The 22142-nt window shown below is 40.0% G+C and overlaps 2 protein-coding genes across 4 annotated transcripts in view; one reads left to right on the top strand and one right to left on the bottom strand.

The window, feature by feature from the left end:
* Window positions 1-1818: 1818 nt before the first annotated feature.
* dusp19.L (dual specificity phosphatase 19 L homeolog) lies at window positions 1819-12031 on the bottom strand. Of its 2 annotated transcripts, XR_005964085.1 has the most exons (5): window positions 11686-12031; window positions 9583-9629; window positions 5648-5800; window positions 2421-3399; window positions 1819-2382 (listed from the first exon to the last, which is right to left on the bottom strand). XR_005964085.1 is itself a non-coding variant. In XM_041576496.1 (4 exons), exons 1-4 carry the CDS (start codon window positions 11909-11911, stop codon window positions 3175-3177), a joined length of 651 nt encoding a protein of 216 aa, XP_041432430.1. In that variant the 5' UTR covers window positions 11912-12031; the 3' UTR covers window positions 1819-3174. The 2 variants fall into 2 exon arrangements, 1 of the variants encoding a protein (XP_041432430.1); XM_041576496.1 differs by having other exon boundaries at window positions 1819-3399.
* Window positions 12032-17389: 5358 nt separating this feature from the next.
* Window positions 17390-22142, top strand: part of nckap1.L (NCK-associated protein 1 L homeolog) — an 81045-nt gene continuing 76292 nt past the window's right edge. The window contains exon 1 of one of the 2 annotated variants that reach the window (XM_018234508.2): window positions 17390-17799. In XM_018234508.2, coding sequence (XP_018089997.1) covers window positions 17692-17799 — 108 coding nt within the window. In that variant the 5' untranslated portion in view covers window positions 17390-17691. 2 annotated transcript variants of the gene reach the window in all.

Genomic DNA, 22142 nt, shown 5'->3' with positions numbered 1-22142 from the left:
CCAATCTTTCAGCTAGATATCTTTCTGGCAGGGTGTCAGATATGAGAGGGGCCACTAGGCAACTTTTATGGATTCATATATGGCCATATTTACACTGCCTATCTTATGGTGCATTTTATGGATACATATTGGACATTTAAAAAAAAAAAAATAATCTTGTAGGCAATAATTAATAATACATATGGTTCTGGTTTTAATATTTTACATTTAATAATATATTTAAAAATAGCCCCTTTACAGGAGCTCCCTATAGATCTGCTACCATTGTTGTGGTGCTGCTACCATTTCAAATGAGGTGTTGGCATATCCTAATGGTCCCTGCCAGAAGCACAGTAGGAGGGAGATCGCCAATCACAGCCCTGCAGTCACACAAGTAAAGACAGGCTTCAGTTCCCTATCAGGTCAGCCTAGCTGCTGACAGGTACCTATCCTACAGTGCAGTGCGCTGTATGCCAGCAGCTCCCCTGCACAGCCTAGGAAAGGAGTCAGCAAGAATTGGAAGTGCCAATTACATTGGCCAATTTTTATCAGCCAGGCCGATACATTATTTTTACCAGCCAGGCCAGTAAAATACTGACCAGTTGGCAACCTTAAGCCTCGCTAATCTAGCTCAGAAGAGCAACTTGCATTGCTTCACATAAAAATGGTGTTTATTTAGGCCAAAAAGGTGTCTTTTTATAACTGTCTATGCATATGAGGTTACGCTTAATAATCAGAATGGATTATATCTGTTGGAGATTGATTTATATTTCAGTGTATTTCTGTCAGACAGAGGTACTTGCCACTTGGTTCTACTGCCTCAATCTATTTTTATTAACACATGTATAGAACATGTATACTTTATGGGGCCGATTCACTAAGCTCGAGTGAAGGATTCGAATGAAAAATACTTCGAATTTCGAAGTATTTTTTGGGTACTTCGACCATCGAATGGGCTACTTCGACCTTCGACTACGACCTTCGACTTCGATTCGAAACGAAAAATCGTTCGACTATTCGACCATTCGATAGTCAAAGTACTTTCCCTTTAAAAAAAACTTCGACCCCCTACTTCGGCAGATAAAACCTACCGAAGTCAATGTAAGCCTATGGGGAAGGTCCCCATAGGCTTGCTAAACTTTTTTTGATCGAAGGATTTTCCTTCGATCGTTGGATTAAAATCCTTCGAATCGTTCGATTCAAAGGATTTAATCGTTCGATCGAACGAAAAATCCTTCGATCGATCGAACGAACGTTTAGCGCTAAATCCTTCGACTTCGATATTCGAAGTCGAAGGATTTCAATTCGAGGGTCGAATTTCGAAGTATTTTTTACTTCGAAATTCGACCCTTAGTGAATCTGCCCCTATGTGTCCATCGTGTGTCAGAATGTCGTGCACCACAGCAGAACTGTGCTGCATAACGGAGAAGGCAGCTTCATTATTTATGAATTTAAGATCTTTTGAGCAGGCTACTCTTTACCTCTTCTAAACTGAGCCATTGAATATAACTTGAATAATTCACATAGGGCAAGTCTGATATACAAATTATCAGACTGATCAGAGAACAAATAGAGCTTTTTATAGTTGGTATTTATTTATAAAATACATTAATAAAAAAGTTTTATTTATAAAACTTTTAGGGTAAGATTTCACCTTTTGAATATGTCCTTAAAATCCCATAGAAGTAGAGTGGGCAAATTTCAATCTAGCCAGTTCCATTTCACCTTTTGATAAATATGACCCAGGGAATGTGTTTTCAGAAGAACTCTGTGGTGGTACCTTAAAGGAGAATAGGTGTAAGATGAGATTTTTAGTGTAGTATATAACAAGCAAAAAGCTAAAGATAAGTTTTATTTTATTTAATTATCATCAAATATCTCTGTATTAATCAACTCTGTTCTTCATTGAAAACAATTTAGACAGTTATAGAAACATTCTTTTAAATAAATACATTTTCAGCTGGGTGGGGTTCACCAATAAACATCAAATGGAAATATATGAACAGGAATATAAAGCAAGCAGCAAAAGTAATAAGAATTTGTATGTTATAAGATCAAACAAGAAGAATTTCCGTTTTAGTTGAAATCTGCATTTAATTTTCCTCTCCCATTGATATAATTTGCAGTGTTGCCAGGAGACAGAGTGGTTGGGTTGTTTATTAAGAGGTTTTGATGTAAACAAATGTCTACCCATTCCTATCACTAGGTGTCCCTGTTCTCACTACTTTCCATGTGGGGTTGTCTCTATCCAGAATCTAAAGGGCTATCATAGGTCGAACTTATTGAAGAGCTTAGTAGTGAGCTTGGATTCAAGTCTGCATACACGTAAATACATGCTCTGTAAAATTGAGATTTTCAGGAAACCACCAAAATACAGGACTACACACATGCAACACTATGTTGTCTTATATTGTGTTTTTTGTGCTTTAACTGCTCTCCAGAAATGTTTGGAATTTTATATTTTGTTCCTTTAAAGGGAAGTAATAGCACAACAGAAAGAGAGTGATTATCACAGCTATACTCTAAAACAGAATTCTGGAATCATAATGATGTTCAGTTGTTATCTTACTATAACACATGGAATTGGCTGGTTCATTCCCTCAGACAGACTTTTTTTTAGCTTATAAGGAAAAAAAGTCAAAATAATAACTATGGCTTATAGCTTGGCAGTTATTCATATTAGTTACCTTTACCATTTCTTATAATTTACCCACAGAGGCTAATTTATCATGGCCCAATATTTTATTGAGTGGTAATGATGATTAAAAAATACTGGGCATTTAAGAGTCAAAAATTCTTTTTGGAAAAGCATAGTTGGAATCATTTGTCCGCAGAATGCAATTTGCATAATGGAATAAGGATTTTCATGGGTGATAATAAATAAGTGCTGTTGTTTAAACCAGTTAAATACATTTCAATGAATATAAAAATGTATTTATAATTTTTCTAATTAATAAGGGAAAATATACATCCCAGAATGCTCAGTCAGACAATACTGTTGAGAGTTTTTATATAAGCTGGTTATGTCCATTAGTATTCTATAACTCTACTAACTTTAAAACCTTTCAAGTAGAAACTCTATTTTCATTCATTTTGCTTTTTTTAAAAAAAATGAAATAAATATAAAAGCACTGCAGTCCAAAATCTAGATAACAACATGGATACAATTTCTGAAACTATGAAAATAAGAATATATCAATCTGTCTTTTCATGTATCATATCTTCAGGTCTTCTGACGGTTTCTTGGTACTTATGAAGTTGTTCCATGAAGCCAGGATTCGGGCATGCTGCAGGCCTTGCATTTTTTACTATAGAAAAGGCTCTGGCAAAATTAATCTTCTCATCATACATTAAGAAACCAATAGCTATTGCTGGTGCACGGGAAACTCCTGCATTGCAGTGGACAAGCACAACTCCATTCTGTGAAAAAACAACACAAAAGATTATATTTCTAGTGTAAACACAGTGTGAATGCTGTAGGATGCTGGCAGTAGTAGGAAATGTCACACGTGCACATACAATGGTAGAATGCTGGTAGCTCAGTCTCAGTATGGCTTGCATTGGAAACCCTGGAATTACTGCAATTTCCAGGTTTGCAGCAGTTCCTTGTTCCATGCATTCACTTGCGTATTTTTCATCAAAGGAGGCTGGACAGGCACTTTGGTGTTCATCCAAGACACCGCAAGTTGCTAGGAGCATGTCTAGACACAAGTAGACAAGTGCACTCTCAATATATATGTATAACCTTGTTATGAACTCAAGGTGCCCTGACCAATGTTGAACTTCAGCATACCCCTGTCATATAATATCCTGTCAGTGATCCAACATGGACATGATATACTAAGATACAACAAGAAACAAGTGTTTTTTTTAGAGCTCAGAGGGTTATATATGAAGGGATGCTTTCGAATGCAGAAGTTTCCTGCATAAGGATTTTACTCCTATGCTGTCCTTGCACTGATCACTGATGGTGGATGTTTCAGGAGCTGCCAGAAAAAAAAACATCAGGAGTGAACATTGTACCAGGGTTTTATATCCATTAAGATCACTTTTGTCCTACATGACAATTAGCTGATGAATTATCAGGTGCTTGTATTGTACATTGAACAGTCAAAAGCACAATTACATATAAATGAACAAGACAGGTCTGTTTAGTCCTATGCTGAGTGATAGAATCACAGAAAGCATTTCAATGAGCCCTTACTATGATATTCAATGGAAATTTAGTCTGTTAACAGCAGCAAGTAATCTGAGTGAGGTCATTATGCAAAATAGGATACTGGTATCCTGTAATGTATTCTTGCAAAGAGAAGAGGATACCACGTATAACAAAGGTTGGTGCAACATAACCTTTCATTATCTTAATCTATGATGAATAATCCAGGTGTTTGATGTAATGAGGCTCTATTCTTTCATAAACTGAAATAAAAAAGGTACTGTGCTTGTGTTCTTTTCAACTCTGTTGAGTGGAGGTCTTTTTATTCATGGCTTATAGAAAACAGTGAAGCAATTTAAAAGAAGCCCAAATGTACACTGATAGGAAAGGCCTTCTTTAGACAGAGAAGTATTTACATGATTCATGCTAAACAAACAGCAAAACTAAAAATAAGGGTTTAATCCTCATTTTAGGAATTGTGGTCAGAGACATGTAAATTTCTCCTCATACAGCTATGTGGCTAATTATGCATCTAGAAGATACAGCCATAAAACCATAAACTTCTTGAAAAACACAATTTGTTTACAATGGGGTGTGAAAATTGTGCTGTGGGTAAAAATGGAGAAATGCACTGTTTATTTTTGCCGTTTACACCTTGCCAGTAGGTTCAATATTTCTCAAAAAAACAGATTCAATTTAATGCACATTTTTGTGCATGCATTGTGATCCTGGGTTTCACATACTTCTGTATTTCAGCAGTACCACTCCTACCATGAGGCAATGTGAAAACCTTGCCTTAGGCAGCAGTGAGTGGCCAATTACCAGGGGCTGCAAAAAGACTCATCTGGTAACTTTAAGAGACAAATTTCCAATTTTTAAAAACGTAAATTCGGCTCTGCTAGTGATGTGGCTCCCCTTCAACACACTAAAGTTTTAAGCCTGGAGCAGGTAAAAGGGTGGCATCGGAGCTGCTGCCCCTGTGCTATAGCTATTGGGGCATGACTGCTGCATGCTTCTATTTTACTTGGCACATCTGCAATAGGAAAAACAGAGACTGCCTAATACTGATATTATGTGAGGATACATAATGGAGAGGATATATAATGGAGAAATGGGCATTATTAACAAAAAAATAAAAGAAACTTAACAAAATGTATTAGCAAAAAATATAAGAAACAGAAGAGTTGCAATTGCAGGCTTGAACACACTTCATGCACAGATAATAAAAGCAAAAACACTGCCAAAAAATAAGTTTAGTTAACCTTTTTAGAACTTGCTGCTTCTGGTCATGTGAGAAGCTCTGGTTTCCCAACGGTCTGAGCCATTTGACATGATGTGATACAAGTTATGCCAAGGACATAACACCAGGGCATGGAGCCTTAAATCCTGCAGATGTTGTTGGAACTTATTCAGAAGTTGTTCAGAATTTCCCTAAAATCAGTGCGCTTCCCACCACTAGCAGGGGTACATTCATTTATAACATGATATTAAAATTGTAATTTTTTATAATACCTGGAGTTTTACTTTTTCTAGAAAATTAAAGCATTCTGGGAAAAAGGAAGCAATGTCTGTCTCCGGAAGATCCAAGATAGAGATCTTCTTGTAAGTGAATTCATTTGGAAAAACATTGTCCACTCCGTAAGCAACATTCAAGATGTGGGTGACCTATGAATAAATAATAGGGATAAAGACATCTGTTAGATATGTTTCACAGTTAATGGAGCCCATTGCATCGGTAAAACTGTGTAAACTTCAAAACATGTCAGTACACATTATGGGTCATTTACCATACAACAACATTTTTGGGTCCCCCTGGGCCCCGCCAACCCAGCCCCACTACAGATCCCGCGCACTCCGCACAACAGTTAAAAGACCATACAGATATCAGTGTTAAAAAAGGTAACCCCCCCACACACAAGTTATAAAAAGCTATTGATGGTCAGGCCCCCCCTTATAAGTGAAAAAAAAACTGTTGTGCCAGGGCCCCCCTTAAAAGTTTTTTTAAAAATTGTTGACCAGGACCCCCCTATAAGTTAAAAAAAAAACCAAAAAAACATTGGCGCCAGGGCCCCCCTTACCAGTTAAAAAAATTGGGGGCCCAAAGAATATTCTTTTAAAAAACATTGGCGCCAGGGCCCCCCTTACAAGTTAAAAAAAGATTGGGGCCCAAAGAATATTTTTTTAAAAAATTATTGGCGCCAGGGCCCCCTTTACAAGTTAAAAAAAGATTGGGGCCCAAAGAATATTTTTTTAAAAAAAACATTGGCTTCATCAAACTCGTGGCTTCAGGACTTCAACTTCGCCTCTTTTCGCAACTTTGGGTCTTTTCGCCGCTTCAGGACTTCAATTTCAGCTGTTTTCGTGACTTTGGGTCTTTTTCACCGCTTCTGGAGTTCGGCTGTTTTCGTGGCTTCGGGTCTTTTTACTGCTTCGTGACTTCGGCTGTTTGGGTTTTTGGCACTTCCGCATTTTGGCTGTTACGGACTTCGGAAATGGCCGCACGGCTTCGCTGCTGTCTAGGGGGCTCTTTCAAGCCCTGCTCTTTCGAAAATGCAGCACTGCCGGGCCCCCCTTCACTTGTACCCCTTGTCCCCCCCTGATGGCGGCCCTGCCCGCCTCTAGAACACAGCTCTGACAGTGTTCGTCAGTATCGTGTCAGTGAGGGGGGGACACGGACAGGCCCGGATTTGTGGAAAGGCCCGGGCCTAGGGCGGCAGGATTTAAGGGGGCGGCATGCTGCCCAACCATACCCACATTGGTTCAGAAACAATGGGGATGCGCAGGAGATAAAATAGTTTTTTTAATTTCCCGTGCGCCAATCCCCATTGCTCTGTGAAAACGCTCGCAAATAAAAGGGGGGGATGGGGGTGAGTAACGTCAGCTGGCCTAGGGGTGCCTGCTATGTAAATCCGGCCCATGATGCATAGGTACATTGTATTTAATTCAGCATATGGAACAAAGAGCAGCTTACCCTGGGGCACAAGTGCTCCTTAGTTGAGCACTTAGGGGTGTGCACTTGCTCCTCGTAGCTATCCAGCCATTCCACCCCAGGATAAAGTAAATTACTCCAATTATTTTATTATATATCATTTAAAAAACATCAGAGGCAGGTTTTTGGATAAAATTTTGTATGCAACCGGCTATTGCTTATTTTATAGTTCATTGTAGGCCTAAAATTAACACTAACAATAATAGTGCACATAGCTCTGATCTCACCATTTTTCACAATGAACACATAGTAAATTAAAGGACCAGTACTACCAAAAACAAACCATTTAAATGTTATACCAGGTGCTTTTTTGTAAGTTGCCCGCTTTGCTTCCAACGCTAGCATATCTCCAACCTTGCTGTCTTAATAGAACACTTTATTCAGAAGTCGGTAGGACTGTGCTCTTTTGCATATTCACTTAACACTGTATTTGTAGGTTGGACAGCTTTTTAAGTGAATTCTGACTTGTGATATATATTTTTTTCCCCTCCATCCGGCTACTTTTTATTCCACTTGGCAAAAAAATATGGGAAGAACACTGTACTATTTAGCGCTTTCTCTATATATAGTGAATAAAGTACCCCCTCTTGTAAAATATAAGGATATTATAAGTTACCGAGGAGTTTCATGACCATATAAAAACACGAGGCCGAAGGCCGAGTGTTTTTATACAGGTCACGGAACTCCAAGGTAACTTCTAATATTCTCATATTTTACAACTGGGGGTACTTTATTTATTATAATACACAAATTTTAATGAGTCATGTGACTCAAATGACATCAGAACTCACCGTTTATAACTGATGACATCAGAACTCACTGTTTATAAGGATATAATCTACAAGATATTCATGGCTTTTGTGTATTATATACACTACTAGGACATGCCTGGTATTTTACCTAGTCAGTAAAATACCTGCTAAGACTGGACCGGCATTACAAATTTACCGGCAATGTATTTGCTAGTTAATTTGTAACTACCTGTCAGGCTGCCCCCAATCCCAGCTTCCAGCTGGGGCTTATCACCCATGCTCACAAAATCTATTGATCAGCCCTGATCTGCCCAATTACATTTCTTCCCTTCCTCTGCTGGTGTATACAGATACTTCAAATCACAAATCAACAAAGCAATTCTGCTATCCCTGGCTAGGTATATATTCAATATTTCCCTTCCTGTTGTATCTGATGCCTGACTCATATGTTCTGCCTGGTGACTGCATAAAGGTGTTCGTATGACTTGTCAAATTTTGCTTGTTGTTCATTGTCATGTGATAAAGACTGCATTTCTTCCATTTACCACTGGTGTAGTGTTATACGTTCTAATCATTACTTCAGTCTAAAAAAATCCATATATCTGTTAAAACTGAACCAGAAATACACAATTTCTTCAATAAATGTTTTTATCTTATTGTCCCACATTTGAGGAGAAATAAAGTGTCTTATTTTTGCATTCTCTAGAATAACCCTAAAGCTAGCCAAACCCAGATCCATATGTTTGGTCAGTTAGACAGCTTGCTGCTACGTCAGATCATAGCTTTGTGCACCGGTATCTAGAGAGGTACTTTTGACAGAATGTATTTTTTATTCCATAATATATGAGGTTCATCCCACTGGCTAGCTTGCCATTGGCTTGCCTAACCATAAAATAGGGCCCACTCATATCCAACTTGCCATAAAAATAGGCTTTTTTTCTCCCTACAAATAGCTATTTTTAAGCAAACAATAGTTACTAACAGGTGTAAGCATACAAAACTTTGCCTAGAGCAGCTGCGTGCCTTGATGCCCTTCTGTACGCATTCATAATGGAGCCAATGCAGAACCCATGTGTATACTGAGAGTTAGGAGAGCAGGTACACTCATGGCTGGGTTATGAAGTGGGGCATCTTGACTGCAGGGGCTCCAGCCAAAAGCCTGTCACGTTGTGCCACAATCAGTGACAATATTGTTTCCCCCACCGACTGTATAGTCTTCCTAAATTAAAAGTTCCCCAGAAAACAAATTGTTAGGTTGATAATAACCTTTGTTTCTTTGTAGGGCAAGTAGATCCCAGAACAAACTAGATTAGCCTATTTCTCCAAAACAATTGCCTCTTTTCTAGGTCTGCAGTCATTAGAAGCTATAAAAAGCACAACATATTGGTACCTACTTTATGTGAAACAGAATACCTGGCAACATTCCAGTGGCACCTGTGATCAGATATCATTACTGTAATGGAAATAGAACAGGCTTGCACATCTGTTTCATGTGCATTCTCTAGGCCTATTAACCCAACAGTGGGAAACTTCCTTAGCTTTGAGCAACAATGGAAAATGAAAATGATACTGCCAGGCTCCATTTAGAGTGAGTGGCCCTTCACCATTATAGCAAGTCAGATGCAGTACCTTGGTATTGGACTAACATCCCTGTATAAACTGTTTATTACTAAGATGACAACAAAAGTGGACTTGAATTGTATTACCTTATATTTTTTCAGTATATCCATATCTTGTGCTACATCCTGTGATCCTAAAAAAACAAAAGTAATAATGTTTAACAACATATTTTCTTCACTTTAATTTCATGCAGTTAAGCTAGCCATGCAGGGGCATATTGGCCTGTGTGTGTGGCTAAAACGATGGCATCCCCAATCAAATATCTGATCATGGCTCCTTCTGATATAAGTCTGTAAGGCAACTGCAAAGTGTTTGTGGGTACAGTCTTCTCCCAGCAACTTTAAATAAACCTCTTATGTGATCCAACTGTTGGCCCAGGTTAAGAAGGATAGGAAAAGTGCCAATATAATATGAATTAGCAACATAAATTGAAGGCAGATTTATCAAAGATAGCAGGATTTTAAGCCATATTTTTTTTTTTTTTTTTTTGGTGTAGAGGGCCTCTGTTAAGAAGGTATAACCCCTATGCTTATAATTCGTGGAGACAAATAAAGGAACTCACAGGTACTGGCTCCATTGGTCAGGGATTTTAAAGATTTATCGTGCATTAGACTATTCCAAATAGGTTTATAGATACATGGAACCAGGCCCTTTGGTTTACTGACAGAACTTGGGCTGTGTGCTGTGTCAGAAAGCAGTGTTCTAAAACTAATAATCTGCCTTCCAGAATATTCTCTGTAGGGCAAACAAAGTTACTTTTACAGTAAAATCACCTAAATGCTTGCCAAACCAAAGGGGCTCTCAACCCAATAACTGTTCTTCCCATAGTGAAAAAAGATGTATTGCTAAGCGTCTTTCTAATTTTCATTGATTAAACAAGTAAGTGGTTATTAGTAGCTGTCTGGTGGTTTACATCCTCTGCCCTCTTGGATCTGACTCCATTTAAATTTAAAGCTGTGACACAACTGAACAAGAAATTAATCAGATGCTAATTATACAATTGACAATGACAAAATCTTTATGCTCTTTGCTTTTCTAACTATGATCCAGGCAAACTCTTAACCAGTTAAACAGTAAGAGGAGGTGCCAATTTTATATTAGCCAGTAAGTAAATAAAATTCAATATTTTATCTTTATAAAGCTAGGGCCACACGGGGGCTGAAATCTGCTAGCCAAAATTCGCTAGGTGATTTCAGCCCTACCGTGGGCAGTAGTTTCCTCTCTCTTCCACATTCAATCGGCTCGTCGCGAACAGGCTTCGCTGGATTTCGGCTTAAATTGCAAAGACTCACGATCCTTTATTGAAACCTGCCTAGTCGATTCAATGCAGAAAACATATGAGGCTACTGCCCAAAGTAGGGCTGAAATCAGCCAGCGGATTTCGGCTAGCTGACTTCGTCCCCCATGTGGCTCTAGCCTTAGGCAATGGGTACAAAGGCTGAAGGCTCCGGCTGTTGTCAGACAGCAAATCTGCTCAGTGCCCTGCTCCATTGATTTGAATCTAATCAGCCCGTGTACGCTCACACACATCAGAGCTGAAGCTGAGGTCAGCCAGGAGATGCAACCTTTCACATATTTGGGATTAAAATCAATGGAGCAGGGGCACTGAGCAGATCTGATTCTCTCAGTCTGCAAAAATACACAGCCAGAGCTCCATTGATCGGATTCAAATCATTGGTGCAGGGGCATTGAGCAGATGTGCTTCTCTCAGCCTGCAAAAATATGCAGGCTGACAACAGCCTTCATCCTGTGTGCCCATAGGTACATAACTCTTCTAGAACAATGTAGCAACATCTATACTATTGTATAACTTTTGTATATTGTTTAACTTTTTTTTTCTGAGTCTCACAAAGATAAGTAACAGTTTACTATTATACACTTAAAATGTTATTCTGTAAAAATCTAGGTTAGGATGATGATATACAATTTGCCATTATAATATAAAGTTCAGTTGTCCCTACTGAGCATTTAACTTGAACTGTTCAAATTGTTGGTAGATGTCAAGCCATTGAAACCTGACATAATTTCTAATGGTGTTCTGGGAGATGTAGTTTAATACATAGTAGGGTTTACATAAGTTAACAGCTGATGAAACAAATGTCTGACTGGTTACAATACATTATTACCTTTGCATTTATGATAGTAACCAAGCACTAGGGCGTTTGAAATCCCATAATGAACACACTTACCAAGCAGTAACCAAGGTTTGACAACTCCAACCTGCAGGTCCGTACTAAGGTCTTGCACATACCCACAGCCTGAGCCATCTCGTTGCTCTGGGTCATCTACAACTTGCACCACTGAGTCTTTCCAAGTCTCTATAATCCTCTTCCCTGATAAAGTTGTTATCCGTGTGCATTGTTTCTTCAGTTTGTTCTTTGAGAAGCCTTTGATTTCATCACCAAGAGAGTGCATCACATGAGGATTAGCCCAGCACAGCTACCTGGAACAGAGAAATTCAAGGCTTTCCCCTCTGTTCACTGTGCAGCCGATGCTTCCACTCTGTTCCTGGGTTTTATATGTTAACTTAGTTTTCATTGGCTAAGGCACTGCCATTTCTGATTGGATACTTGTACACAATGGTGCAGAAGCAACCAATGAATTTTGATATGTCAGTTGTAGCGTGAATGTCATAGAATGTGCCTGTGTCTGCAAGAGAGAGAGTGAAAATGAGCATGTGTGCATGTGTTTTGGGGATCTTTTTATACAGTAGTTTGATACATTTGTGAGAATAATAACACATATTTACTGATATACTCGATATGCAAAACTCAGTTTGCCCCAGTACAGGAACCCTTACAACTAAAAATTGCATCTGACAAAATGATGCCAATGTTACAGGGCATTACCAAAAAGAAGACCTCTTTCACATACATCCGTCAGGCTCCCTTTGGGTACCCTGTGTTTAATGCCACTGTTAATGTGTTATTGAACACAAATGCAGAAAGGGAACACAATACAGCATTGTTTGCCTAGCGCAGAGTTGCACCCAGTGTTACTGTGCCTGATGCACCAAAATGAATGCAATTGCATGTGTGTGTTTATTTAAATTGTGTGCAAAGTCGTGATTCTTTAGGGTCTGGCCACACGAGCAGATTCGGGGAGATTAGTCGGCACAAGTCTGTTACAACTATTGACACAACCAGCTGTGAATACACTGGAATTACCACTACATTAAAGGTGGCATTACTTAACTGCATCAATAGGTGCACTCATGCACAATTTATCAGAGCAGATCTAGGACTACTGCATGTGACAAATTTCCTGAAAATGCTTTCTTGATGCCTAACATTATAAGTAAAACATAATACTCGCAGCAATCCAGCTTAATTGTGGGGAAATGCAAAAGAAGGCAGTAATATATTTTCCTTGCTGCAACTCAGACGGTAAAGGAGTTGTTCACCTTTATAGTATGATGTAGACAGAAGAATGATATTCTGAGACAATTTGCAATTAGTTTTCATTTTATATTAGTTGTGATTTGTGAGTTGTTTAGTTTGAATTTAGCAGTTCTACAGTGTGGAGTTTCAACAATCTGGTTGTTAGGGTCCAAATTATCCTAGCAAACATGCATTGACTTGAACAAGATACTGAAATACGAATAGGAGAGGGCCTGCATTGATTAAATAATAAAGTAGCAATAATAATGCATTTGAAGCCTGACAGAGCATTTGTTTTTTTAATATGTACTCAGTAACCCCCATTTGAGAACTGGAGAGAGTCAGAAGAAAGCAAATAATTGAAAACTATAAAAAAGAAAAAACTAAGACAAATTGAAAAGTTGCTTAGAATTAGCCAATCTATAACATACTAGTTAACTACACTCCTTTAAGCAATGAGAATGCATCTTATGGAGATTTGATTCCTGCAGTAGTGCAGATTAGTCTAATGCCACTTGGGGCAGAGAATCATCCGATCTATTGGCATCCACTTACTTGTGTGTCTGCACCTGGAGCCACTGCGTCTGCCCAGGTGCAGACACACTGAGCTTATTTCTGCACTGAAATGAAAATTTATATTTTTTGGCCCCAAAATTCTGCTCCTTGTGTCTGCACCTAGCCCAATGCAGTGGCTGTGGTTGCAGACACACATGTGTTGGGCAAGAAGACAGCCAGTAACACCTGAGGAACTGGTTGCTCATTTGCATATCAACCCCATAGTACAAAGGATGATATAGGTTCCGGTTTATTATTTGGTGCTGGTGGGGATCCACTATTCCACCATGTATTCATGGGGACAGTGTACAGTGTCAGGATGGTGGCCAGCTTGGCCCAAGTGCTACAGCAAATTGACATACAGCCAGTCTGCCAACACAATGGACTACCAGGTACTGGCACGCAGTAAATCGAACAGCGATGTCCTAGCTATGGTACTGATGGTACTGACTTATGGACATTCACAGGCATATTTTGTTTATGAAGCTACCAATTTTAGGACAATCTGATAAAATTGTCTACCTATCATTAGATTGATGGGGTGCAAACGATTGTAAAATGTATGATTATTCCAACCCCATTGTCCAAACAGTCAACCAAACATGTTTCAGTTGTGCAACAACTAAAATGACCAGTGCAATGGACCGCCAGACAAACATTCGCTATGCATGTCTCTATTAACTCTTTATTATTTTGAAGGCTTTTCATCAGAAGGCTGGCCAAGGTATTTTGGCACCCTAGACAAGGGCTTCAACCAGTGCCCCCCCCATTCGGTCCTGCATAACCATTTCTGACCTTACCATTCATATTGCCCCTGTACCTGTGCCAGCAGCCATCATGTTGCCCCCATTTGTACCTATGCCAATGACAGTCAATCAATGAGATTGCCCCCAAGCCCCCAATATGTACCTGTGCCAGTATAACCCAAAATATCCATCATATTGTTACCCCCAATCTGTACCTGGGCCAGCAGCAGCCAAAAAATCCACAATATTTCCCCCAAATATGTACTTGTGCCAGCAGGAGCCAAAATTTCCACAATATTGCCTCCAAATATTTACTTGTGCAAGCAGGAGCCACAAATCCATCATATTACCCCTAAATATGTGCCAAAAATCCACACTACTGCCCCAAACATCTGTGTACAGCCACTAAATTGCCCCATGTATCTGAGCCAGCAGCAGCCAATCCCTCATATTGCCCCCAATCTGTACCTGTGCTAGCAGCAGCCATAATACCCCCAAATATGTACCAGCAGGAGCCGAGAGGGAGATGGTGAGTGCTTCTGCCCAGAGTACGAATAACAGGCAAGAGGGCTCGCGCACTGCCGATTTCCGGCAGCATCGCCCGATTTCGGAAAAGATAATCTGGTATGGAGGGGGGCGGTGCCTGTCGGCACATCCCGCACCAGGGCCTGCCCCCCTCCAGTTACGTTACTGTTCCAGCCCTGTCAGAATGCCATCAGTTAATATATGTATGACCTTGCAGCCAACACCACAAAAATACGACAAGAGGTTTAACATATTGTTTTGATGAATCGTTACACAATCATAACACATTGATGGATGAATCGTTAGTTAGAACATTCAGTCAACAGATACGATTGTTCACAATGTGCCAAAAAAACCTGCTTTCCTGACATTTCCTATCATGTGTAGGGCAAAATCAATATATGACTTAATATTATACCTTGATTATGTTATTATACCTTTATAAAATTATAATATGGGAAATGTTTGCTAAATGACATAAGGAGTAATATACACAACTGTAACAATATATGTGCTGTTGTATTGTAGAAAGCTTAACTACATTTCCAACAAGGTTTGCATACTTATTGTTTCTGGGAAAACAATAGATGTACAGAACAGCTGGGTCTGTAAGGGCTCTGACATGTGGGGCTTTATTGCCCATGGGGAAATCTCTCCCGGTGGCTATTGTTGAGTGCGGGTAGCAGGTATTGTTGAGTGCTTACTTGCCCACATGAGAGGAGATTTCTCACTGTATGATAAAGCACCCGGTGTGTTAGGAGCCCTACAACCTGAGCTCTTCTGTAACTGAATTGTTTTCTGTAACTAGTATTAGGGTAACAGTATTTTACATCCATCTATTGTGTCTCCCTGTGCATCTAAGCACAGTGCTACTATTTTATTCATTTGAACTTGTACTTACTATCTATGATCCTGTTCATAAATATTCTTTCAAATTTTTGTATATAATATTACAAGACTGAAAATTACTGTTAAAACCTTTAGACACACAAGTGAATCAGCATAAATAATATATTATTTTGCTAAACCAGAAAGCAGGTGGAACACATGTATGGCCACTTTCACGGTATCTGTTGATTTTGCTTGTAGGCCTTTGGAGCAGTGATCCCCAACCAGTGGCTTGCGTTGAAATCAACGTGTTGCTCTTCATCCACTTTGGAGTTGCTCCAAGTGGCTTTGATGCAGGTGCTCATTTTTAAATTCTAGGCTTGGAGGCAAGTTGTGGAGACATAAGGAAACTCCAAGCAAATCCAATCGCATTGCTTAAGCTGGCCATAGACGCAAAGATCCGATCGAACGAATCTCTGCTTCGTGCGATTTTCGGCCCATGTGTGGAGTGTCCCGACATTTTTCGTGCCATGGTGATTGGTCGTTCAAATGATTGGACAGGTTAGAAAATTTTTGTCAGCTACCGATAATATCTCTGCATGTATTGCCGATCTGACGATATCAGTGGGAGACTGTCACCAACTTATGTCGGACATAACTTTCGCACGATTGCTGTTAAGGGGCAGAACATCGTCTGATCTGTTCTTTTACTACTGAATGATCTGAATGGTTAGTGGCAGGTCGGGAGATGGCACCGAACTATCGCTCATCCGATGTGAACGTAAATCTGCACTTCTATGACCACCTTTATTTGGCAAACTCAGGAGCTTTTTTTTTATGTTTGTGTGCCTCCCCAAAACGTTTTTACATTTGAATGTGGCTCACAGGTAAAAAGTGTTGGGAACCTCTCTGCCATACAGGATCAGACAGACTTTGTTTTATCATTTTAAACTTGGTTGTCATGGTGCCACTTACCTTAGCAACCAAACCACGGTCCGAGTTCCAGACCTGAAATTGAATAGTTCTAAATTATATTGTTTTTCCTTTGTACATTATCTATATGATGAGCCTACATGCCAATATGTTGGCTAACGTCTGCTTTAGGCTTTTACACTATATTCTTTCTAGGGATGCACTGAATTATTCTACTATTAATATACTAATTAATGTACTATTTTGCATTCGGCCGAACCCCCGAATCCTTTGCGAAAGATTCGGCAGAATACCGAACCAAATCCAAATTTGCATATGCAAATTAGGGGTGGGAAGGGGTAGACATTTTTTACTTCCTTGTTTTGTGACAAAAAATCACATGATTTTCATCCCCATATGCAATTTAGAATTAAGTTTGGCAGGGCAGAAGGATTCGGCTGAATCCGAATCCAGCTGAAAAAGGCCGAATCCCGAACCGAATCCTGGATTCGGTGCATCCCTAATTCTTTCTCAACCAATGAAAAAAGAACAGCCTTACAGCCATAGTCCGCCCTGTGTGCAGTAAATTGAGTGATTACAATGGCTGAGCATGTTGCGCTTGGGCCTGTTAGGATCCAAACCTTACAGTTAGAATAAATAAAGTAAAAATAACACACGTCCAAATGTGAAATGATTTCTTTTATTACTGTTTCATGAATTTCACTGAAAGAAACCAGACAGCACTCCACTAGCCCTAAAGAAATGAACAAACGGGATTATATAACCCAACAAATCGATACAAATGTCTATCTTGGATGTAGCTGTTTGCAACTACAGCTCCCAGGATTCTTGTCATTCTGCAGTTCAGCAGCCAGAAGAATGTTTTCTGGTGACATCATCACTCCCACTCCTCACGCATGCGCAGTAGAAGAAGCAAAGCGTCGCCACTGCCGCACGTCACGTCGTTCCGCCGCCTGCTCAGGGCTGGGTAGGTGTGTGGTTTCGTGTTCTCCGCCCACTCAGCGGCAGGAAGGGAGGGAGCAGGCGGCGAGAATCAGGGCAGGCGTGTCAGCGCGTTACATTGCGGAGCATGGGCGCTGTATAGCTCCCCCTCCCTTCCCCACTAACCACAACAACCCCCCCTCCCTGGCCGAACACTATCGCTTCCGAGAGGCGCTCCTTCACCCCGGCCAAGCGGTGGGGGGTAATTTCCAACGGAGGCGACGGGGTGTCGAATTGAAGAGCCGACATGTCGCGCTCCGTGTTGCAGCCCAGTCAGCAGAAGCTGGCGGAGAAGCTCACTATCCTCAACGACAGGGGGGTCGGGATGCTCACTCGCCTGTACAACATCAAGAAGGTAAACGTGAGCGGAGGTGTGAGGCCTCTACAGGCTCCATTTGGAATAGGGGACCCTGGGGCCCATGCATTCATTAGATTTAGGGGTCAGTCTAGGGCAAAAATCTTTGTAGGACTACAATTCCCAGCATTTGCCTATGGAGAGGCTCAGGGGAGGGGTGTGCTGGGAGTTGTAGTGCAGTGTGTGGTTGCGGGCAGCTGAGAGGGTGAGCTGGTTAGAGGGCCAGTGGAGATGTTCCCTGGGCGGTGCAGGATGAGAGATCCCAGCTGCAGGGAGGGAGGAGGAAATCCTTCCTGATCAATCACAGGAAAATAAATCACTGCTCAGCTGCCTCATGGATTTGTAATTTGTTCCTCTGTGTTTATGTGCATGGGAATAAATGTCTTTCTGCCCAGTTCTCCTGTGCTACTAAAGAGCCATTCAAATGCTGTTTCTGGGTTGGCATGTCAGAAAGGCCTCCAGCAGGAAATGCTGTTTATATTACAGGCGTGGGATCTGTTATCTGGAACGCTTGTGGCCTGGGCTTTAGAGCGTCATGTCTTAACACTACCACACAATTTTTTTTTAAAAAAAACTGGATGGTTTCGCCTTTTATGTGTCTTTATTCTGCTTTGTAACGTGCACAGAAAAAACGAATTCTTACAAAATGAAGAAATGCCTAGAACTCTGTGGGAAATAAGTGGCATATTTTGAAGCTTTCTGGATAATGGGTTTCAATGTCATAGATTCCATAGCTATATATGTCTGTTCATGTTATGTTCCATCTAAATTTAAATGTTTGTTTCATTCAAGTGATGTGTTGTCAAAGTATGTTCATTCAAGTGTCCATCTTTCCTGAAACTAAATGTAGAATAACAAAATCACATCTAAGATCCCATTGTTGGCTGTAAAAGTTTTTATCCTTATGATTAAAGCAGAGGTCTGACCTCAATCAGTACTTAATGATTCACGAAATGAAAGTAAAAAGAAAAGTACCCCGCTTAATCAATTAGACTAAAGTAGTCACAATATATATATTATCTTATAAGATAACATATATTGTGACTGCTTTAATCTAATTGATTAAGCGGGGTACTTTTATTTTTCCTAAACATATGCTATGGGGGGTGAGGCACTGACATAAGCCATAGGTGTTGTCAATCTGCACCTCGCTGAATCCCATTGACAGCCCAAAAGCTTTGAATGGGTGCTGTAAGTTGTAGCCAAGCAACATTTAAAGGGCAAATGGTTTCAAGTCTGCCTTATAACCATTTGGAAAAAATGACCCTAAACACATCCTATTTCCCTATGGGAAATTATCATATACAAAAACCTGTGGTCCGTTCATGAAGCAACAGTTGACTTTTTTTGTAAATGAAATAAACATACAGCAACAAAGTTTTGTTTGAGATCCCAAGGCTGTCTAGAATGTCATCTCCCAGTGTTTACAAAGGCAATTTCCGGTATCCTTTCCCATTCTGACTATCCGGAGATGCTGGGAGTTGTAACTATGACAGTTTGTGTTGGGGTGGGGCACAGGTTGTATATCACTATCAACAGGAGGGAAGACAGTAAATCACTGTGTAAATAATTAAAAATAGCTACACGGGAAGAGGGTTGGATGTGTAATGATCATTAAGATCATCTCCACTGAATGTGACATGCATTGTAATCTGTGTAGGCTGATAAATAATCAGACATCTGATGGATTTTTTTCTGGCATCAGTGGATTCTGGGCTGTGCTACTGCTTTAAATGATTTTAACCCATGATTCATTTCTGATTTGCCCAAAATTGGAGAATGTAACTACTGGTGTAATACACTTAGGCAGGAGACTGTTCTAGTATGTATGATGAAAATCTGTAGCATACATTTGCTTTTGTGCAGATAAAAGTTAGAGGTAGTGGTGGCAGCCATGATGTATGCATTGACAGTATCTCTACTTATAATACGTAGCCCACCATTTATACAGTCACTAGTAGAGGTATTTGTGAGATATAATGTATAATGCTTTAAAGCACTGAAGTGTAACCTGTTGCTATGTAGAAGTACAATTTCCAGCAGCCTAAAATTATGTTGCACATACAGTCATATGAAAAAGTTTGGGAACCCCCTCTAAATTATTTGGAGTTTTGTTTATCATTGGCTGAGCTTTCAAAGTAGCAACTTCCTTTTAATATATAACATGCCTTATGGAAACAGTAGTATTTCAGCAGTGACATACCGTTTATTGGATTTAGAGAAAATATGAATCATAAAATTATACAGGTGCATACATTTGGGCACCCCAACAGAGATATTACATCAATACTTAGTTGAGCCTCCTTTTGCAAATGTAACAGCCTCTAGACATCTCCTATAGCCTTTGATGAGTGTCTGGATTCTCTATGGCGGTATTTTTGGCCATTCGTCCTTACAAAATCTCTCCAGTTCAATTAAATTTGATGGATGCCGAGCATGGACAAATCATCCCATAGATTTTTGATGATATTCAAGTCGGGGGACTGTGACGGCTACTCCAAAATATTGTACTTCTCCCTCTGCATAAATGCCATAGTCGATTTCGAAGTGTGTTTAGGTCATTGTCTTGTTGGAATATCCAACCCCTGCGTAACTTCAACTTTGTGACTGATGCTTCAACATTATCCTGAATAATTTGTTGATATTGGGTTCAATTCATCCGACCCTCGACTTGGGCTTTACAGCAACTGTGCCTGTGGCCTTCCATTTCCTGATTACATTCCTTACAGAAACTGACAGTTTGAACCTCTGAGATAGCTTTTTGTAGCCTTCCTCTAAACCATGATACTGAATAATCTTAGTTTTCAGTTCTTTTGAGAGTTGCTTTGAGGATTCCATGCTGTCACTCTTCAGAGGAGAGTCAAACAGAAGCACAACTTGCAATTGGCCACCTCACTGTAAATAATGTACCTTTTCTCATGATTGGACACACCTGCCTATGAAGTTGAACTAGAATAAATCCACTTTCCTAGGGCCAAACGATTGGATTAGCCTGATATTGCCCTGCCTTTGGTGGGCACTTCGGGAAAATATCCGCTCTTTTGGCAATCTCGTAAAACAAGCGGATCTCACTGTGTGTCTATCAGATCCTGGTTCTAACAAGTGGAAGAAAAGTTGGGTAAAAAAATTGTTAGTCCACAGATTTGAGTCCTTAGACGGATTCTGCAGCATAAATGTCAGTGTATGGGGCTCTCCGTCAGGTACCAGACAGATATCTGGCCAAAAATCAGGCAGGTTTGATTTTCACGTACGATGGAAGGCTGCATTTGCTGGTTGATGCTGTTCTTGGCATGACAACCCCTATTCTAGTCACTGTAATTTGATTATATTGGGCAAAACAATCCACTTGTTTGGTCTCTTTGCCAACTGAGCAGATCTTATAATGTATGGCCACCTTAAGGCCAAGGGCACACGGAGCGTTGGGGCCTCTGCCTTCGGCCTGCATTTTTTCAGCAGGCTGAGAGAAGCTGATCCGCTTCCTTTGGTTGCTCCAGTTATGGGCAATGAAAAGTATAGCTTCTGCTTGAGTTCAGGTACATGGAATGAATATTGACCCAAAAAAAAAAAGCCAGCATTTTCGGGCCTTTCTGGAAGCTGCACTTTTCTGAGCAGATAAACGGTCCTGCGGAAGGAAGCACAGGCTAAAAGCAGCGGAATCAATGCTCCATGTGCCCTTGGCTCACACCTGTGAGCCCATAACCCTGTTTATAAGGGGAGATACATGATACATTTAGTGGGGAATAACCCCTTTCATTATTTTTTTAATATTGATTATATTTCAACACATACTATTGAATGTGCTTTTTTTTATAGCAAAGCTGCATATTTGTATATACTGTCCCTTTCAATGAATGAGTCTGGGGAACTTTGCTTCAAAGGCAATGTAGAACTGCAAGAATGAAAAAGCCTTGATTGCACATGCCACTTGGTACTTGATACTGAATGATGAGAGTGGTAAAAGCAGCAATTAAAGCATTATATTACATGTTTATTCCTATTAGTGCATGCAACACATTTATTTTATTTTAGCTGCTCCCCGTGTTTGTATGTTTTCCTTCACTGATTCATTTGTACTTTGTTAATCTTTAAGATAGAAAGGTGCTATACAACGTGTGGACAGATAGAGGCTTAAGTGCTATTTAGGATTGAGATCATGGCTTACTGTTTGCATAGAACATCCATTCTCTATGTTTTAGTATTTACAGTGAGTGGAAGTTACCAAATCACTTATTGAATGCTTTCTCTGAAGAGATCCCATTATAAAATTGCAATCAAGCGGTTAACGGCTAAAATTGACTCCATCTCTCCAGTTTCTAGGCCTATACAGAGTAGTTATGCGCCTG

The sequence above is a fragment of the Xenopus laevis genome, chromosome 9_10L (genome assembly GCF_017654675.1).
Source record: "Xenopus laevis strain J_2021 chromosome 9_10L, Xenopus_laevis_v10.1, whole genome shotgun sequence".
Lineage (NCBI taxonomy): Eukaryota > Metazoa > Chordata > Amphibia > Anura > Pipidae > Xenopus > Xenopus laevis.
Note: the sequence above shows the minus strand (reverse complement) of the source record. Positions and strands in the feature narration are given on the sequence as shown.